The sequence below is a fragment of the Equus przewalskii genome, chromosome 18, assembly GCF_037783145.1.
Source record: "Equus przewalskii isolate Varuska chromosome 18, EquPr2, whole genome shotgun sequence".
Taxonomy (NCBI): Eukaryota; Metazoa; Chordata; class Mammalia; order Perissodactyla; family Equidae; genus Equus; species Equus przewalskii.
In genome coordinates, this window is record NC_091848.1 from 39,197,511 (window position 1) to 39,219,454 (window position 21,944).

Below are 21,944 nucleotides of genomic sequence, written 5' to 3' on the forward strand. Positions count from 1 at the left end.
TGGCATCCCACATAGTACAAGAAGAAGGATGTACAACTAGAATATACAACCATGTACTGGGGGGCTTCGGGGAGAAGAAGGTGAAGAAGAAAGGAGGAGGAGGGAGAGGAAGAGAGGGGAGGGGGAGGAGGAGGAAAAGATTGGCAACAGATGTCAGCTCAGGTGCCAATCTTTAAGGAAAAAAAAACAAAAAGAGATACAAGAAAGCACAGGAGATAGTATTTCATTCCTTTTTAAGGTACTTATATTTACCCTTAACGGGTATTGAGAATGGTATACCAGGTATTCAATCCATAAAAAACATTAAAAAATCCATAAGAACATGTTTCATTTATGGGGGAAATAGGAAGAAGAGAAGGATGAGCTGTTTAGATTGTAGGAGGTATGGTTTGTGAACATACTGGGTATGACATAGCCAGCATTATCAGCTCATATTACCATGTATTAATTTCTGGTAAGGTAAACACTAATAATAGAAATCTCAGCATAACAACTTTCAGTAAAAACATTATAATTTGTATTCCTACATTAAAACGATAAGCATGTATTACTAGCTACGTTCAATATTTGAGCTTGCTTTAGTTAAATAATAAACGACATAGTTGTGATACTCAGATAAACACTGATGAATAAAACAGAAATAAAGGTGAAGACAAAAATAGATTAGCTGAAGGTAGGCAAGAGAGAGAAAGGAGAAAGAAGAAAGTGGGAGAGACTAAAACCAAAATTTAGGGATTTTTTTGTTTAAACACCATAACTCCAGAAATTCCTATGGTAACAGGTGAAATTGAATAAAAATCTTTTTCATAATTCCCCAAACTTGGAAGGAATCAAGATTCTTTCAGCAGGTGGGTAGATACACAAACTGTGGTACATCCAGACAACATAATATTATTTAGTGCTAAAAAGAAATGAGCTATCAAGCCACAAAAATGACAAGTGCATGAAGCAACATAAGTGCATATTACTAAGTGAAAGAAGCCAATCTGAAAAGACTGCATACTGTATGATTCCAACTATATGACAGGCTAGAAAAGGAAACACTAATGAGACAGTAAAAAGATCAGTGGTTGCCAGGGGTTGAGGGCGGCGGGGAATGAACAGGCAGAGCAGAGGATTTTTAGGGCAGTGAAACTATTCTGTACGATACTACAATGTGGATACATGTCATTATACATTTGTCAAAACCCACGGAATGTACAAGACAAAGAGAGAATCCTAATGTAAACTATGGACTTTGGGTAATGACGTGTCCATGTAGGTTCACCAATTGTAAAAAATGCACCACTCTGGTGCAGGATGTTTATAGCGGGGGAGGTTGTGCACATGTGGGGACAAAGAGTGTGTGAGAATTCTCTGTACTTTCTGCTCAATTCTGCTGTGAACCTAAAACTGCTCCAAAAAATGAAGTTTACTAATTAAAAAAAATTTGCTACTGGTCAGTGGCTTTCGACTATAATCTAATATTTATTATTTTCCCCAAACTCAAAAATATTATACATGTAAATATTATTTATCCCCTTAACTGCTTATTTTTCTCTCAAAAGTGACATAAGAAAATAATAAAAAACATTGTAAGAGATAAGAGAACAGGTGTTTCATTAAAACAATTATTTAGTTTTGCCCTAAAGTATAGCTTAATTTTGTCAAGAATTTAAATATTTCAACCAAAATTTAAGGACTATTAGATAGAAAAGGCTCAGAGATTTAATTACAACCATGGACATTTATTATAAACCAACAGTGTTGACATTTCACAATTGGAGACATCAGGGTAGTACAGAACAGAGCACTGAACTTGAACCCTAGGACACCTGATCTACCACTTGTTGACTAACAGTACGTGGGCAAGTTACCTAACCTCTGAGTCTCTTTTCTTCTCTGTAAAACTTCAAAAAAGTCTTGTTAAAATTAAATGAAAAACACATGAAAATGCTGGTACTCACAGAAGATCAAAAATATAACAACTGAAAATTCTGAATCAAATTTAATTTCTTTTATCATCAAAAGTTAAGATACACTTTCCTCAGTCTTAGGAATATTTATTCTTAATATAAAATAATCACACGTCTTGTAAATTTTATATTTATAGTTGAATGTTTCTTCAGTCATCACTGTCACTTCCTGATTCGCTCAGCTGCAAATCATTTCCTAAAATAGAAAAATAGCAAAACTGTAGCAATTAAATATTTAATATTTTACTATTTAATAGATTTATTTTTGGATAACATAAATATTATGCAAAATATAACCCAAAAGTGATCCTTTTAGCCAGCATTTTGTCATTAATAATAAAATTGCTTATCCTCTAACTTAGTCACATCATTAGTAACTCATATAGTTAATACTGCCTGTAAAGAAAAAATAAACCACCAATCTTCAGCTTAGTTTTTGTATTACCCGGCATCCATTTTAGTCTTCTTGCACAGACCAACATCACCCCTCTTTTTACACCACTGATTTAATTACATCAGGAAATGAGAGCAAATGTGGTTTAGAAGATTAGACTATATCATTTTGAAGAGTGAAAAAAATGTTATATAGTTTTTTTACTTAAAATTCAGTCAAAATCATTAAATAGTGTTGTTAAGAGTAACTCATCATTGATCACTTTTGTAATTCACCCATGTGCTTACAGTCATGGAACTTACATTCCAGTGGGGGAGAGAGACAATACACAAATATATAACATAATGCCAAGTAGGGATAAATACTATGAAAAAATGAAGATGAGTATGGGGAGAGTGGCGGGAGGTGCTATTTTAGGTAGGGCAGTTAGGAAGGCCTCCTTGAGGCGTGAAATTTGAATAGAGAGCCAAATATAGAGAGAAAGTCATGAAAATATGAAGGGTGAGGGAAGTGTCCAGGCTCAGGGAACAGCAAATACAATTGCCCCAAGGCAGAAGCATGTTTGTTATGTTCTCTGACTGCAAGAAGACCACTGTGGCTGGATTGGAATGAATGAGGAATAGAATGGTAGGAAGTGAGGTCAGAAAGATATCCAGAAGATGATGGTTTCTAGGTCAAGGTAAAAACTTTGGATTTTGTTTGAAATATAATGGGAATTCATTGGAAAATTTTAAGCAAGCAAATGGCTTGAACACTATTGTATATCAGGGAATAGACTATAATGGTGTGAAAGAAACATGGAATCAGGGAGAGCAGTTATGAGTCTATGTAGTTTCTCACATAAGAAATAATATTGGCTTTGACTCAGGTGGTTCAGGGAAAGGTGGTGCTAATTGGTCAGATTTATAATATACTTTTAAGATAGCGCTTACAGGATTATCAAAGCATTGGATTTAGGGCATGAGAGAAAGAGAAAAGTGAAGAATGACACCCAGGTCTCTGGTCCAAACAACTGGATAAATGGCGGTATCATGTTCTGAGATGAGAAACACCTGAGGACTAAGATTGTGTGAGAAAAAATCACATGTTCAATTTTTGAATGGTATATTTGAGATACCTTGTAAATATTTAAGTATATATAGTATAGGCAACTGGATATACAAGTCTGGAGCTCACGGTAGAGACTGAAGCTGGAAATAAAGAATTGGGAGTCATGGATTATGCAGGTTTATTTGAAACTATGGGATAAAATCATTTGGGTAGTAAATTACAATGGTTAAATAATTCTTATATTTTTTAACTACTCCACAATCAACAAAAGACGGCATATTTTGAAGTTAATACCAATTTAAGAGGACTAGTTTGTAGGCCACATATAAGTTGTAAGATATCTCAGTCCATGAACTCCAGAACTGATTACATCATTTGATAAAGAAACACGCTAAAGTTTATTTTGTGCATCTGGCTCCCATAACTATTTTATCATTTTCAAGCTTAGGTTTCCACTCGTTATACAACTATTGTATGGCATAAGAATGTTCAGTTTGATATGATGCCTGTAATATGAGATTCTCAAGTGACACAACCCAAACGTTCTGAGTTCCACTTTCCTTAACAGACTTCACGCTATGGAGGTTATACGCACAGTATCACCATACTGTTAGTTGAAATGTTCAGTCAGTTTTGAAGATATGAGATATAAGATATGAATATGAGATGCTTAGTAAAGGAAATATGTTTTCAATCAAAATGGTAATTACGACGTGGAAAAAAGAGAGTTTACCCAAAGCAAATGCAGACATCTAAACCAATGGTTCTCAAGGAGAGTAATACTGCCCCCAGGAGACGTTACAGACAATTACATGAGGGGTTGCTCGTCCCAGTGATTAGCAGATTGCTAGAGGCATAGTGGGAGGGGAATTTAGGAATGCTAAATGTCTTGCAATTTAGGAATCAGTCATGCACAATAAAGAACTCTTCTACATTCTGAAAAACTTTCCAAAGTTCTGTAGGATATTAATGTACTTGGAAGACCTGTTTATAATTTTAAGGTCAGAACCTAATTGCATTTTTATAAACTAAAAGTATTCTTTTGCAGAGATTTAAAATTCACTGAAATTTACAAGTATGCAATTATCATGTAAACTGAAAGAAGACTCTACTTTGTTGTTTTCAGAACTTTACAAAGATTTTCTTTTTTTAATCATTTTGGAAACATTAGTAATATCAATGCTGCTCACTATTTGTATCAGCAATACAGGACCTCAATACTTGTCTGTATATGCAATTCTACGAATATATATGTATACACTCTTCCAGTCCTTATTTCAACAAGTTAAATAAAAAGAAAAATTGTTGACATATGAGTTGAATGTTATCTTGCATTTCCTAATTCCAAATTTATTCATTAAAAGTAAGTGCCAACAGATGGCTACTTCATTATGTCTTCTGGTATAGCCACGTCTGAACACTTACAAAGTAAAATATATATTACTTTACTATAAATTATTTTTATTTTGTCTCAATATTACATTAATTATTTTCAAAGATGTATGTACCTAGGCGATATTAAGCTATAAAATTCATTTCAAAACAATAAAGGGGATTTAAAAATATCTGGTATAAAAGAGGGTATTGCTTCTGATAAGGTTGAGAAATAGGATAATTAGAGTAAGAGAGTTTATTTCCTCTTAGTAGGAAACTTCTAGTTTGGATAGAATATGTCAGGAAAAGAAATTCACTATTTTTCTTTAAACAAATTCTAAGTGGCTACTACTGGTATAACAAGATTACTACTGACTTTTGCATATAATTTTGCATCCACAATCTTTCCAAATTCTTTCATTCTTTCTTTCTATAGTTTGTTGACTCTCTTGGATTTTCTGTGTAGGCAATTACATTGTCTACAATTAAGGAGCATTTTATTTCTTGTTTCCAATTCTTCTATTTCATGTCTTTCACTTGTTTTATTGCATTTGCTAGAACCTTCAGTACAATGTGAATAGAAATCATGATATTAGTCCTCCTTGTCTTCTTCCTGACTTTACTGGGAATGCTTCTAGAGTCTCTATTAGTACAATGTTGGCAGTAGTTTTGTTTTTTGTAATTAACTTTTATGAAGATAATGAAATCCCGTTATATTCTTTTGGTAAAAGTTTTTAAATTAATAAATATTGAATTTTATCAAATTCAAATTTGTTGAAATGATATGGTTTTATTCCTATAATCTGTTAATGTGGTGAACTATATTGATATCATTTCAGATACTGAACATTGCTTACATTTCTGTGAAGACCCTTATTTAGTCATGATTTAGCTTGCTTGTTTAAGTATACTAGTTATTCAATTTGCTAATATCTTATTTAGTAATTTTGCATGCACGTTCTTAAGTGAAATTGGTCTATGACGCTTTTTGTCTTGTTCCTGTTCAGTTGTGATATTAAGATTATCCTAGAATTCTTAAAAAAAAATTGGGTTGCTTTCCCTACTTTTCTATTCTCTGAAACAGTTTGTAAAAGATAAGAATTACTTGTTTCTTGAGATTTGTTAAAATTCATCCATAAAACTATCTTCAGTTTTTCAGCATCTTGAGGATATGGAGATAGGGTGGAGGAATAAGAGACATTAATTCTTACTGGTTTCTTCAGGCTTTCCATTTCTCTTTCAGTCAGATTTGGTAAATTATACTTTTTCTAGAAAAACATCCATTTCTATGCCAAATTTACTGAAATAAAATTCTCATAATTTAAAACATAAAAGTATATATAGCTATAATTTTAAGCACTTTTTCATTCCTAATATTGTTTATTTGTGCTTTTTCATTTTTTCTTCATCAGCCCATGTTTGAGGTCGGTCTGTTTTATTAGTTTTCAAGGAAATAACTTTCACTTTTGTTGATCCTCTAACGTTTCTTTGTTGTCTATTACATTAATTTAGATTCTAATCTATATTACTTTCTTTCTCTGCTTTAAGATGTTATTATTCTAGTTCTTCAAGGTGAACTTTCACTCATTTATTTTAAATTTTTTTTAAAAAAAGAACATTTTGAAGATATAAATTTCCCTCTAAGTATCATGTTGGCTGTATCCCAAAAGTGCTGAGATATATTACTTTTGATATTGCTTAATTATGAATATTTTGTAATTTCATTGTAGTTTCTTTTTTTTTTAAGATTTTTAAAATTTTTTCCTTTTTCTCCCCAAAGCCCCCCGGTACATAGTTGTATATTCTTCATTGTGGGTCCTTCTAGTTGTGGTATGTGGGACACTGCCTCAGCATGGTTTGATGAGCAGTGCCATGTCTGCGCCCAGGATTCGAACCAATGAAACACTGGGCAGCCTGCAGCGGAGTGCGCAAACTTAACCACTGGCCACGGGGCCAGCCCCCATTGTAGTTTCTTTTTAACAGGTAAGTTATTAAGCATGTGCTTTGAAGTTTCTAGGTAGGTATTTTAAACTAATTTGTTATTTATTTATATTTTCATTGTATTATAGTCATAACATGATCAATAAAATATAACTTCTTTGGAAAACATTATTTCCTTTGTCCTAGCAGAAAGTAATTTCTCTAAGTGTTTTGTATATATCTTTAAAAAAAGCCCACTTCAGGGGCCGGCCCCGTGTCCAAGTGGTTAAGTTTGCGTGCTCCGCTTCAGCAGTCCAGGGTTTTGCCGGTTCAGGTCCTGGGCGTGGACATGGCATCGCTCATTAGCCCATGCTGAGGTGGCGTCCCACATGCCACAACTAGAAGGAATGACAACTAAAATATACAACTATGTACTGGGGGGATTTGGGGAGAAAAAGCAGGAAAAAAAAAAAGCCCACTTCACATTTTTGGATTGTAGGATTCTATGTATTTACTATTAGAACAAGCATGTTAATTATGTTTTCAAAGATTTTACACTCTTACTAAATTGTGTCTGATTGAATACAGATGCTTTAAATCTCCCATTATAACAGACTTGTCAATTTCTCCTATTTCTGTCAATTTTTGTTTTATATATACACACACATATATAACTACATATTTTAATACAAGCATACCTCATTTTACTTGCACTTGGCTTTACTGAGCTTCACAATCATTGCATTTTTTACAAATTGAAGGTTTGTGGGAACCCTGCATGGAGCAAGTCTATTGGTGCATTTTTCCCACAGCATTTACTCATTTCATGGCTCTGGGTCACGTTTTGGTAATTCTCAATAGTTCAAACTTTTTCACTTTTATTATATTTGTTATGGTGGTCTATGATCAGTTATCTTTGATATTACTGTTATAGTTGTTTTGGGGTGCCACGACCCATGCCACTGTAAGACGGTGCACTTAATTGATAAACATTGTGTGTGTTCTGACTGCTCCACTAAATGGCTATTCCCTGTCTCTCTCCCTCTCCTCGAGTCTCCCTATTCCCTGAGACACAACAATATTGCAAGTAGGCCAATTAATAACCCTACAAATGGCCTCTAAGTGTTCAAGTGAAAAGAAGTGTTACACATCTCTCACTTTAAATCAAAAGCTAGAAATGATTAAGCTTAGTGAGGAAGGCATGTCAAAAGCCAAGATGAGCAGCAAGGCTAGGCCTCTTGTGCCAAACAGTTATCTAAGTTGCAAATGTAAAGGAAAAGTTCTTGAAAGAAATTAAAAGTGCTACTCCAGTGGGGGCTAGCCCAATGGTGCAGCGGTTAAGTTGGCACACTGTGCCTTGGTGGCCTGGGGTTCACTGGTTAAGATCCCACGTGCAGACCTACACACCACTTGTCAAGCCATACTGTGGCAGACGTCCCACATATACAGTAGAGGAAGATGTGCATGGATGTTAGCTCTGGGCCAGTCTTGATCAGTCAGCAGCAATCAACATGAAGGCAAGACCCTCCACCAGCAAAATGATTATGACTTACTGAAGGCTCTGATAATGGCTAGCATTTTTTAGCAATAAAGTATTTTTTGAGGAAGATTGGCCCTGAGCTAACATCTGTTGTCAATTTTCCTCTTTTTGCTTGAGGAAGATTTGCCTAACATTCATGCCAACCTTCCTCTGTTTTGTATGTGGGTCACCCCCACAGCATGGCCACTGATGAGTGGTGTAGGTCCACTCCTGGGAATCAAATCTGGGCCTCTGAAGTGGAGTCTGCTGAAGTTAACCACTAGGGCATGGGGCTCGCCCCTAAAGTATTTTTTAATTAAGGTATGTACATTGTTTTTTTAGACATAATGCTATTTCACAGTTAATAGACTACAGCATAGTGTAAACATAACTTTTATATGCACTGGGAAACCAAAAAATTCACATGACTTGTTTTATTGATACTTGCTTTATTGCAGTGGTCTGCAACCAAATCTGAAATATCTCTGAGGTACGCTTGTATATATGTAGACACATTGTGAAGACATATTATGGGCATACAAATTCATAATTGTTTATCCTCCTGGTGAACTGAAACTTTTGTCACTATTTGGCCATTCAAGAAATCAGACGCTCCAATTTTACCTCTCAAGTTAGAAATAATAGCACTAAAGACACAAGTGATTGGAAGGTCAAAAGACCTTTCCTGGTCCCTAACTAACTACTGATAGTTTTCTAACTCCCTGCCACCTGGTCCTGGCTCCTTCTTTGTTTCGTTCTGTTATCAGGCTAGAACTAGTCAGTATTTCCTAGCTGCTTACTTTATCATTATTAATTAACACAGTGAGACTAGTTTTAAACATACAGAAAGTTCCATTCTCTCCCAGAGAGTATCAATCTGCATTCCTTCATGAAAAAGTATTTACTGAGCATCTACTATGTATCAGGTACTGTGCCAGGTGCTAGTATTCAATGATAAGTAAAAATAAACAAGATTGCTGTCCTCCTGGAGCTTGTATTTTAGAAGAAGAGAGAAAATCATACAAATAAATATAAATTTATAATTGTGACAATTGACATAAAGAAGATATTTTTCTGAAGGTCTATTAAAAAAAGGGAGCTGATCTTGTCAAGATGGTCAAGGAAGACTTCCTTAATATAGTAAACCTTGAACTGTAATCTAAAGGAGAAAAGGTTAACGACATGAAAAGAAGGAAGTGTTTATGGCTGAATGGACAGCATGTATAAGGGCTCTGAGGTAGGTGAAAGTATTTGAGTATAGTGGCAAAAAGAAGGCAAACGTTGCTAGAATAGAAACAGCAAGACCATAATGTTAAGGTGTTCTGTCTCTATCCTAAAAGAAATTATAAGCTATTGAAAAGTTTAAAGCAGGAGAGGTGACAAATTATATCTGAATTATGAAAAGATCAATATGGCTGCAATGTACATTATGGATAAAAAATGGGTTTGAGTAGATAAGGGGTGAACCAGTTAGGAAGTCATTGCATAGGTAGAGCAAGAAATAATGGTGAGTTTAACTAGAGTGATGGTAGTAAGGATGCAAAGAAGTAGAAGAATTTGAGAAATATTAAGGAGGCTAAATAAACAGGACTTGGTGAAGGATTGACTATACTGTTAAGAGGGAGAGGAAGTCAATCCTTGAATACAATTAGGTTTCTTGTTTGCATAATTAGATGAATCTTGCCTTTTACTAAGAGGAAACAAGGTCAGCCAAAGATTATAAATTGGTTTTGGACAAAGTAAATTTGAAATATCTTTGACTAAGAGATGATGTTGGACTTATGTATCTAGAGGTCAGAGGTCTGAGATGCAAAGTTACAAGTTATCTATACATAACTATATTGATTGAAACAGAAATATGGAGGAGATTATCTAGGATAAGAGTACGGAATAAAAAGTAAAAAGGACCTAGGATAAAAGCCTTGTGGAACTTCAGCTCTAATGACTGGGTAGAAGATTATAAACTAGGAAAGGAGAGAGAAAAGTATCTGGAAAGACAAGAGAAAAACCAATTAGGCATTATGTCATGGAGTCAAAAGAAAATAAATAATTCAATAAGGCAATGGTTAAAAGCAACAAATGAATAAAATAGGAGTCTTTATCCAAATTTTAGATCATAATCAGTATGGCTCCACTGTGAATTCTTACTTTTCCAACTACTTATGCTTATGTATACTTACTTAGAGTATTCATCATAAGGCCACTGTTGTCATGGTATCTATTATGACCGGCATCTATATCAGGAATCCTGCTCTGTGGCATGGCAGACATGGTGGAATGTCCTGAGACATAATTCCCTGGATCAGAAGGAGAAGATCTGCACTCTTCATCTTCTGAGTCACTGGAACTATCCTCACTGCTTGAAGATGATGAACTTTTGGAATCCGATGAACTATCACAACTACTCATCTGGTCCATTAGACTAGCTTCTGCCTTCAGTTCTGAAAATAAAACAGAAGTTAATAGATATGTAGAATAAAAACTATTAAATATAAATATTAAATAAAATAAATTTTGAATGTATTAGTTTCTAAGAAATTGTTGATAAGGAATAAATAAGACTAAACACACATTTACAGCACTTCAACCATTTTATTTAAAAAGCTCCTCTACTAGTACAAAATGAAAAGTAACATGCCTCTTCCTACCTCCTCCTCAAATTCCTTTAATCCTACTCCTCAGGAATAATCACTGCTAACACTTTCTTGTGACCATATATGATTTTAAATTCCGCTTGGAAACTGGAATTTTAGATTTAACACCAAATTCATCTATTGTTAGAGCTTGAGTACACTCTTTGTTACCATCCAACCAAGAGTTAAAAAAAAAAAAAGCAATTTTTCCAGCAAAAACTGTACCCTTAGACCCAAACTTTTCCTTTCTGGCTCTTGTCTGATAGCACCTCTTCCTCTCTGTTCCATTTCTGGACAACATACACACACAGTCCAAGGACATCCTCCACCCAAAATAAAAAGCTCCTCTGCTATCAATCCAAACCACACTTCAATGCTGGGATTATGAAAATTAAGACATAGGTAATGTCTAAATCTAAACACTGCATTTATTTATACCACTATACTTAAATATACAAGTAATTTGGGGGCCAGCCCCATGGCCGAGTGGTTAAGTTTGTGTGCTCCGCTTCGGCGGCCCAGGGTTTCACAGGTTGGGATCCTGGGCGTGGACATGGCACCGCTCATCAGGCCATGCTGAGGTGGCATCCCACATAGCACAGCCAGAGGCACAACTCACAACTAGAATATATGGCTATGTACTGGGGGGCTTTGGGGAGAAGAAAAAGAAGAAAAAAAAAGATTGGCAACAGTTGTTAGCTCAGGTGCCAATCTTAAAAAAAATATACAAGTAATTCAAATAACACACAATAAAGAATTTGAAAAATTAAAACTGTAAAAATTAAAATCTATTTCAGCAGAAACCATCCTCCAATTCTTTTCTTATTCCCCCAATACATATCATGCAATGCAATCCAGACAGACGAATTTCTTCTTTTTTTCATTTTTATTGAGGTATAATTGACAAATAAAATTGTATATATTTAAAGTGTACAATGTGATGCTTTGATATACATATACTTTGTGAAATGATTACCACAATCAAAGTAATTAACACATTCATCACCTTACATAGTTACTCTTTTTGTGTGTGTCTGTGTGTGGTGGGAACATAAGATCTGCTCTCTTAGCAGATTTCAAATATACAATACTGCATTATTAACTATAGATACCATACTGTACATTAGATTCCCAGAACTTTTTCATCTTATAAACTAAAAGTTCATAACCCTTGACCTGTATCTCCTTTTTTACCCTTCCTTCTATCCTGTGGCAACCAACCTTCTACACTGTTTCTACGAGTTTGACTTTTTTTATTTTGGATCCCACATATAAGTGAGATCATACAGTATTTGCCTGTGTACCTTATTTCACATATTTCTCTTTTCAATAGTTTATTGTCAGTATATAGAAATGTAACTGATTTTTGTATGCTAATTTTGTATCCTGCACTTTACTGAACTGATTTATTAGTTCTAATAGTTTTTTAGTGATGTCTTTAGGGTTTTCTATACAGAAAATCATGTCATCTGCAAACGGACACAAATTTATTTCTTCTTTCTGATTTGGAGGCTGTTTAATTCTTTTTCTTGCCTAATTGCTCTAGCTAGGATTTCCAGTACTATGTTGAATAGAAGTGATGAGAGTAAGCACCCTTGTCTTGTTCCTGATCCTAGAGGAAAAGATTTCAGCCTTTCATTGTTGAGCATGATGTTAGGGGTAGGCTTGTCATACATGGTCTTTATTATGTTGAAATATATTTCTTCTATATCTAACATGTTGAGAGGTTTTATTGTGAAAGTATGTTGAATTTTGTCAAATGGTTTTTCTGTTTTCATTGAGATGATCATACGATTTTTATCCTTCATTCTGTTAATGTGGTGTATCACGTTTATTGATTTGCATATGTTGAAACATCCTTGCATCCCAGGCATAAATCCCATTGGTTATGGTGTATAATCCTGTTAATCTGCTATTGAATTTGATTGATCAGTATTTTGTTGAGGAACATATAAGCATCTATATTCATCAGACATACTGGCCTGTAATTTTCTGAACGTGTCCTCATCTGGCTTTGAAATCAGGGTAATGCTGGCCTCATAAAATGAATCTGAAAACGTTCCCTCCTCTTCAACTTGTTGGAATAGTTTGAGAAGGATTGGTGTTAATTCTTCTTTACACATTGGAATTCACCAACGAAGCCATCTGGTCCTAGGCTTTTCTTTGCCAGGAGTTTTTTGATTACTAATTCAGTCTCCTTATTGATTGGGTCTGTTCAGATTTTCTATTTCTTCATGATTGAGTCTTGGTAGGTTGTTTCTAGGAATTTATCCATTTCGTCTAGGTTATCCAATTTGTTGGCATATAATTGTTCACAGTAGTCTCTTAAGAATCTTTGTATTTCTATGGTATCAGTTGTAATGTCTCTTTCATTTCTGATTTTATTTGAGTCTTCTCACTTTTGTTCCTTGTTAGTCTAGTTAAAGGTCTGTCAATTTTATCTTTTCAAAAAGACCAACTCAGTTTTGTTCAGCTTTCTATCGTTTTTCTAGTCTCTTTTATTTCTGCTCTGATCTTTATTGTTTCCTTCCTTCTGCTAACTTTGGGCTTAGTTTTTTCTTTCTAGTTCCTTGAGATGTAAAGTTAGAATATTTGAGATCTTTCTTTTTTATTTTAGGCATTTATTGCTATAAACTTCTGTCTTAGAACTGCTTTTGCTGCATACCGTAAGTTTTGGTATATTATATCTCCATTTACATTTGTTTCAAGATTTTTTTTTATTTCTTCTTCGATCCATTGGTGTTCAGGAGTGTGTTGTTTAATTGCCACATATTTGTCAAATTTCAAGTTTTCCTCCTGTTATTGATTCTATTTTCATACCATTGTTGTGGGAAAAGATACTTACTATGATTTCAATCTGCTTAAATTTGAGATTTGTTCTATGACCTAGCAAATGATCTATCATGGAGAATGTTCCACATCTGCTTGAGAGGAATGTGTATTCTGTTGCTGTTGGATGGAATGTTTTATATAAGTCTGTTAGGTCTATTTGGTCTAAAGTATAATTCAAATCCAATATTTCCTTATTGATTTTCTGTCTGTATAGTTTATCCATTGTTCAAAGTGGAATGTTGAAGTTCCCTGCTAGTATTGCATTGCTGTCTCTACTTCTCCCTTCACATCTATTAATATTTGTTTAATATATTTAGGTGCTCCATTGTTGGGTGCATATACATTTATAACTGTTATATTCTCTTGATGAATTGATCCCTTTATCATTATATAATGACCTTCTTTGTCTCTTGTGACAGTTTTTAATTTAGTCTATTTTGTCTGATATAAGTAAAGCTACCCCTGCTCTCTTTTGGTTTCTATTTGAATGGAATATCTTTTTCTATCCCTTCACTTTCAGCCTACATGTGTCCTTAAGGCTGAAGTTGAGTCTCTTGTAGGTAGCATATGGCTGGATCTTATTTTTTATCCATTCAGTCACTCTATGTCTTTTGATGGGAGAATTTAATCCATTTCAACTTAAAGTAATTATTGATAGGTAAGGACTTACTATTGCCACTTTGTTAATTGTTTTCTGCCATTTTGTAGTTCCTTTGTTCCTTTTGATGTCTTCCTTTGTGATTTGATGAATTTCCATAGTGGTATGCTTTGATTCCTTTCTCTTTATCTTTTGCGCATCTACTAGAGGTTTTTGCTTTGTGGTTACCATGAGGCTACATAAAATCTCTTACAGTTCTAAGTCTCTTTTAAGCTGATAATAACTTAACTTCTATTGCATACAAAAACTCAACCCTTTTATTCCCCTCCCCACATTTTATGTTTACATCTTTTTAAATTGTATATCCATTAACAAATTATTGTAGCTATAGCTATTTTTAATACTTTTGTCTTTTAACTTTTAAACTAGAGTTAAGCAATTTATACTACCATTACAGTAGAGTATTCTAAATTTGACAATATTATTTAACTTTACCAGTAAGTTTTATACTTTCATTTGTTTTCATGTTACTAATTAGCATCCTCCCATTTCAGCTTGAAGAACTCTCTTTAGCATTTCTTATAAGGCACATCTGGTGATGATGAAGTCCTTCAGCTTTTGTTTATCTGGGAAAGTCTTTACAATTCCTTCATTTCTGAAGGACAGTTTGGCCAGTTAAAGTATTCCTGGTTGGCAGGGTTTTCTTGTTTTTTTTTTTAGCACTTTGAAAGTTCATCCCATTCTCTCTTGGCCTGCAAGGTTTCTGCTGAAAAATCCATCAAGCTTCCCTTGTATTTGAGGAGTTTCCTTTCTCTTGCTGTTTTCAAAATTCTCTCTTTTTTTGAGGCCAGCCTGGTGGCACAGCAGTTAAGTTTGCATGTTCTGCTTTGGCAGCCCGGGGTTCACTGGTTTGGATCCTGGGTGCCAACCTACGCACCGCTTATCAAGTCATGCTGTGGCAGGCATCCCACATATAAAGTAGAGGAAGATGTGCACAGATGTTAGCTCAGGGCCAATCTTCCTCAACAAAAAGAGGAAGGTTGGTGGCAGATGTTAGCTCAGGGCTAATCTTCCTAAAAAAAAATTCTCTCTTTGTCTTTGATTTTGAATAGTTTTATTCTAATACGTCCTGGTAAAGACCTCTTTGCGTTGAAATTGCTTGGAGTCTTTTGACCTTCATATACCTGGATATCCATATCCAGATGTCCCCATTTGGGAAGTTTTCAGCCATTATTTCTTCAAATAAGCTTTCTGTCCCTTTCTCTCTCTCTTCGCCTTCTGGGATTCTTATAATTTACACATCATTTTGCTTGATGCTATCCCCTAATTCACGTAGGCTCTCTACATTCTTTTTCATTCTTTTATCTTTTTTTTCCTCTGACGGGTTAATTTTAAATGACTTATCTTCAAGTTCACAAATTCTTTCTTCTGACTGATCAAGTCTGTTACTGATGCTCTCTATTGCACTTTTTATTTCATTCTTGTAGTTCTTTAGTTCCAGAATTTGTTTGGTTCTTTTTTACTATCTTTCCATTGAACTTCTAATTTTGTTTATATATTGTTTTCCTGATTTTGTTGTCTGTCTTCTCTTGCAGCTCTCACAGAGCTTCCTTAAAACAATTATTTTGAATTATTTGTCCAGCAATTCACAGATCTCCCTTTCTTTGGGGTCCATTACTGGAAAATTACTGTGTTTCTTTAGTGGTGTCATTTTTCCCTCATGTCTCATGTTTCAGAGCCTTTGTAGTATTATCTTGGTCTTTGTAGTAAATCTCTAGCATCTGGAATTTCCACTGGTCACTGCGGGTGCTATTTGAAGGAAGAAAGGGACTTCACCAGATGGAAAAGGCTGATACCTATAGGTGGGGAAGGCTGGTGCCTGTAGGTGGAAAAAGTGAGTCTCTAGCCTGCTAGGATGCAGAACGGTTCCTGGGCCATGCAGATTTTTTGTGGCTGGCTACCCACTGCATGCAGTGGGGAGAATAACCATGCTTCCTAGCAGGGTGCCTATTGTGGTTAGATCCCCTTTGTCAGTGCCACCTAGCCTCAGGATGTCTTCAGAGGAAACAGACAAATCTTAGGGTGACAGGGCAAGGAGAGTGCTTGGGGCAGTGGGGGATAATGAACAGGCTTCCTGGGCTGAGTGCTTATCATAATGAGTTTCCACTTGTGGGTGCCTTCTGGACATGCAGTATCTCTGATTGGGGAGGGAAGTCTCAGGTCAGGAAGGGAAGGAGAGTACTTCCAAGACTGGAGCCACTCACTGTGGTATGATCGCTTTGTCAGTGCCCCTCATTGTATGGTGTCTCTAGGTTGGGTGGGCAGGGAGATTACCTTCCTTTTTCCATCTTTCAGAGTTCCCCTTTGGTTGTTTTTTGCCTTATTTCCAGGATTTACAGTTTTACTTAGTGGGGAGAAGCACAGAGAGATAAGTCTACGCCATCTTGTCCCACAATAAATTTCAAAAGATTGAAGTTATACATAGTACATTCTCTACCAAAACAAAATAAAATAAAAAATTTATAAGTAGAACCTAGATAGCCTCCAAATATTTGAGAAGTAAACACACTTCTAAAAGACCCATGGGTCAAAGAAAAAAATAAAAGATATATTAGAAAATACTTCAAATTAAGTGAAAATGAAAACACAGCTTATTAAAATTTGTAGAATGCAGCTAAAGTACAGCTTAGAGGGGGAGTGATGTCAGTGTCATGGCATTGTGAGCTTGCCCGGGACTCTCTCCCCTCCAACATACAACAAAAAAGAGCAACCATATTCCAAAAAAAAATATCCTAATAGCACAGGAATCCTCGGAGACCCATAGCAGCCAAACAACGGAGGGTAGAGAGGCTGGAGCCCCCCTCGGAGGAGCTGGAAGCAGGTAAGAGAGAACTTCACTCCCTCCCCTAAAGACTGGGATCACTGTGCGGGAGGCTCCACAAAGGAAGGAGTAGGGAAGGGGTCACGCTCTGCAGAATCACCCAGGACTCCCTAGCACCCTTGCAGCCTAGAGGAAAGCCCTCCAACAGGGCAAAAGCTTTCATGTGGGGTGACCTCATCAAACCAAGATCCCAGGAGACCAGATAGCGAGAGCTGATCAGAAACCCCAGTCTGCGCGCAAGAGAAAGTGCCCCCCACAACCCAAGCCATGCTGTGCCATCTCTGTTGAAGGTGGAGGGTTCAGAATACGTGGCTCTCGACCCCCATCTAGTGGCAATAGGCTGTAACTGCAACCAAAGAATATCACAATGCGGAAAAACCGTAATTTCAGCATCAGGCAGTTCATAAAAGCTCAAGACCAGAGGGAAAGCAATAACTGCACAGAATTATGTCCTGAAGACTCAGAAATAAGTAAACCAAACAACAATAAATCAGAATAGCTATCATCAAAAAACTCAATGAGGTAAAAGAAAATATAGAGAAACAATCCAACAAGTTCTGGAGCTGCTTCACAAACGAGCTTGAAACTGTAAAGAAGAATCAATCAGAAACACTAGAGATGAAAAATACAATGGAAGAAATAAAAAATACAGTGGATTATAAGAGAATACTATGAAAAATTATATGCCAACAAAATGGATAACCTAGAGGAAATGGATAAATTCTTAGACTCTTACAATCTCCCAAAGCTAAGTCAAGAAGCAGCATACAATCTGAACAGACCAATCACAAGGAAAGAGATTGAAACAGCAATCAAAAGCATCCCAAAGAATAAAACCCCAGGACCAGATGGCTTTCCCGGGGAATTCTACCAAACTGTCAAAGAGGATTTAATACCTGTACTTTTCAAGCTATTCCAAAAAGTTAGGGAGGATGGAACACTTCCTAACACATTCTACGAGGCCAACATCACTCTGACACCAAAGCCTGACAAGGAGAGCATGAAAAAGGCAAACTACAGGCTAATATCGCTGATGAACATAGATGCAAAAATTCTCAACAAAATTTTGGCAACCTGAATTCAGTAATACATCAAAAGGGTCATACATCATGATCAAGTGGGATGCATATCAGGGACACAGGGATGGTTCAACATCTGCAAATCAATCAACGTGATACACCACATCAACAAACTGAGGAATAAAAACCACATGATCATCTCAACAGATGCAGAGAAAGCATCTGACAAGATCCAACAGCCATTTATGATAAAAACTTTAAAGTACAGCTTAGAGAGAAATTGAAAACATTAAGTGACTATATTGGGGGGGAAAAAAGAGGTCTTAATTAAATGAACTAAACTCATACCTTAAGAAGCTAGAGAAAGAAGAGCAAATTAAAACCAAAGTAAGCAGAAAGAAAAAAATAGTAAAAGCAAAAGCCAAAAAAAAGAACAGAAAAAAATAATGAAAATTAATGAAACTAAAAGTTGATTGTTTGAGAACATACATAATATTGATAAAACTCAACCAAGTTTATACATATAAAAAAAGACATTAGACATAAATTACTAACATTGGGAATGAAATAATGACAGCACTACAGATCCTACAGACATCAAATGAATAGGAAGGAATATTATGAACCACTTTATGCCCATAAATTTGATAAATTAGATGAAATGGACCAATTCTTTGAAAGGCATAAACTACTAAATTTTACTCAAGAAGAAAGAGATAACCTGAATATACCTAAATCTGCTACAGAAATTGAGTTTTAGTTAATCCCACCTCACCCCACACACACAAATCTCCAGGCTTAGATGGCTTCACTACTGAATTCTACCAATCATTTAAAGAAGAAATAATATCAGTTTGATACAAACTCTTCTGTATAATTAAAAAGGAAGGAATACTTTCCAATGCATTCCTCAAGGACAGAATTACTGATATCTAAACCCAACAAAGACATTACAAGAAAAGAAAAACCAAACTACAAACCAATATTGCTTATGAACATAAATGCAAAAATAAACAAAATTTTAGCAAATCGAATTTAACAATATATAACAATGGTTCTCAACCAGTGATGATTTTACCCCCAGGGGGACATCTGGAAATGCCTGGAGACATTTTTGGTTGTCACAATTTGGGGGGGAGTGGTGCTATGTGGCATCTAGTGGGTAGAAAGCTAGGGATGCTGCTAAACATTCTACAATACACAGGAGAGCCCCTGACAAAGAATTACCCAATCCCAAATGCCAATATTGCTCAGGTTGAGAAATGCTAATATATTAAAAGAACAATATATCATGACCAAGAGGGGTTTTCTCAGGAATACAAAATTTCAAAAATCCATTAATATAGTTCACCATATTAAAAACCAAAAAATAAAAGCCATCTCAAAACAGCAGAAAGAGCATCTGACAAATTTCAACAGTCATTTTTGACAAAAACTCTCAACAAAATAGAAAAAGAAGGGAAGTTAGGACATCCATGAAAATCCTACAGCTGAAATCACACATGATTGTGAGAGACTGAAAGTTTTCTCTCTAGGTTCAGGAATAAGAGGACATTTTCCACTCTGACCACCTCTATTCAACATTGTATTGGAGGTTCTAACTGGTACAATAAGTCAAGCACAAGAAATAAAAGGCATCTGCATTGGAAAGGAAGTGGTAAAACTGTCATTATTCACAGATGACACGATTGTCTCTGTCAATATGACGATATGATATCTACAAAAAAATATAACGATATCTATAAAAAAGCTACTAGAAATAGTGAGTTTAGCAAGGTTAAAGGATACAGCAAGAATATACAAAAATCAATTGTATTTCTATATACTAGCAATGAGCAATTAGAAATCAAAATTATAAAAACAAGAGCATTTATAATAGCTTCCAAAAAGTTAAATAATTATAGATAAATCTGACAAAATATGTTAAGGACCTGTATACTGAAAATTACAAAGCATTGCTGAGAGAAATTAAAGATCTAAACAAATGGAGAGAGATACTGTGTTCATGGATCAGAAGACTCAATTGTTAAGAAGTCAGTTCTCCTCAAATTGATCTATGGATTCAATGCAATCCTAATCAAAATTTCAACAGACTTTTTAAGAAATTGAGAAGCTTTTTCTAAAATTCATGTGAATATGGGAAAGTCCTAGAATACTCAAAACAACTTCATTAAGAGAAAAACAAAGTTGTAATAAAACTACCTGATTTCAACACTTATTATAAAGCCACAGTTATTAGGATAGTGTAGTGTTGGTATAAAAATAAACAAAGAAATCAATGTAACAAAATAAAGAGTCCAGAAATAGATCCACACATATATGGACAACCGACGTTTTACAAAAGTGCAAATGTAATCCACTGGACAAAAGATAGTCTTTTCAACAAAAGGTGCTGGAATAATTCAATATCCATGTGCAAAAAAAAAAAAACTTTGATACACACCAAGTACCACATACAAAAATTAACTCAAAAAGGAGCCTTGACCTAATATAAAACTATAAATGTCCATCTTCAGGTGAACAGATAAACAAATTGTTGTATATCCATAAAATACATTACTACTCAGCAATAAAAAGGAATGAACTACGGATGCACACTAGATTCTCAAAATAATTATGCTTAGTGCAAAAACCCAGACAAAAAAGAGGACATACTGTATGATTCCATCTATATAAACTTCTAGAAAATGCAAACTAATCATAGTGACATACAGCAGATCAGTGGTTCCCTAGGAACAGGTAGGGTGGGGAGGAGTGGGAGAGAGGGATTACAATGGGGCAGTAGGAAACTTTTTGGGGTGATAAATATGTTCATTATCCTGATTGTGGTTGTGGTTATAGTTTCAAGGATGTATACCTATGTTAAAACCCAGGAAATTGTACTTTAAATATGTGAAGATTTTTGTGTCAGATACACCTCAATAAAGCTGTTAAAACACACACAAACACACATGCACAAATGATGCTCCATGACTTCTGAGCCTATGTAATTAAAAAGATAAAGTTTTCACCTCTCTCCCTCTATCTTTGCTCTTCCTTTCTCCCTCTCCTGACACTTACTCTTGGAACCCAGCTACCACGTTGTGAGGAAGCCCAGGCCACCTGGAGAGGCTATGTGCAGGTTTCCCAGCTAACAACTCCTAGAAAGGTCTCAGCCAAAAGCCAGCATGGACTGGCAGACATGTGAATAAGTGAGCCTTCAAATGATTCCAGCTGCTAGACTTCAAGTCATTCCACCTGACACCAAGTATAATAGCCATGAACTACCCCCACTGAGCCCTACAAAAATTGAAGATTTATAAGCAGAAAATATGTTGTCATTGTTTTAAGCCCACCCAAATTTTCCTTAAATTTCATACAGTATTTGAAAACCACAAAACATTCAACAAATGATTTATTGTCAAATACGGAAATTACAAAAATATTTAGAGTTTAACTACAATGGAAGCATTACTCATTTAGCGGATGCAGTTAGAGTGATACCTAGAAAGATATTTATACTCTTAAATGCATACAAAAAATAAACTCAACATAGATGAGCTAAGCACCCAATTATAAGAACAGAGAAAATGCAAAGCAAGTCAAAGAAGCAAATAATTTTTTAAAGAGCAGATATTAATGAAAGAATAAACAAAGGAACAAGAAAAAAATCCAATAATAAAAATTTAAATAATAGCTAATATTTGATCACTGCCTAGTGGCAGGAATTACTTTAGACACTTTATAGGTACTACTACATTTAATTCTCTTAACAATCCTAATTATTACC

General features: G+C 35.2%; 1 protein-coding gene across 4 annotated transcripts in view; it reads right to left on the reverse strand.

Moving 5' to 3' along the window:
• Positions 1–1,711: 1,711 nt before the first annotated feature.
• Positions 1,712–21,944, reverse strand: part of EAF2 (ELL associated factor 2) — a 41,005-nt gene continuing 20,772 nt past the window's right edge. For all 4 annotated transcript variants that reach the window (XM_070583785.1, XM_070583783.1, XM_070583787.1 and 1 more), the window contains 2 exons: positions 10,393–10,653; positions 1,712–2,151 (listed from right to left, as the gene is read on the reverse strand). In XM_070583785.1, coding sequence (XP_070439886.1) covers positions 2,105–2,151; positions 10,393–10,653 — 308 coding nt within the window. In that variant the 3' untranslated portion in view covers positions 1,712–2,104. The remainder of the gene's footprint in view (positions 2,152–10,392; positions 10,654–21,944) is intronic.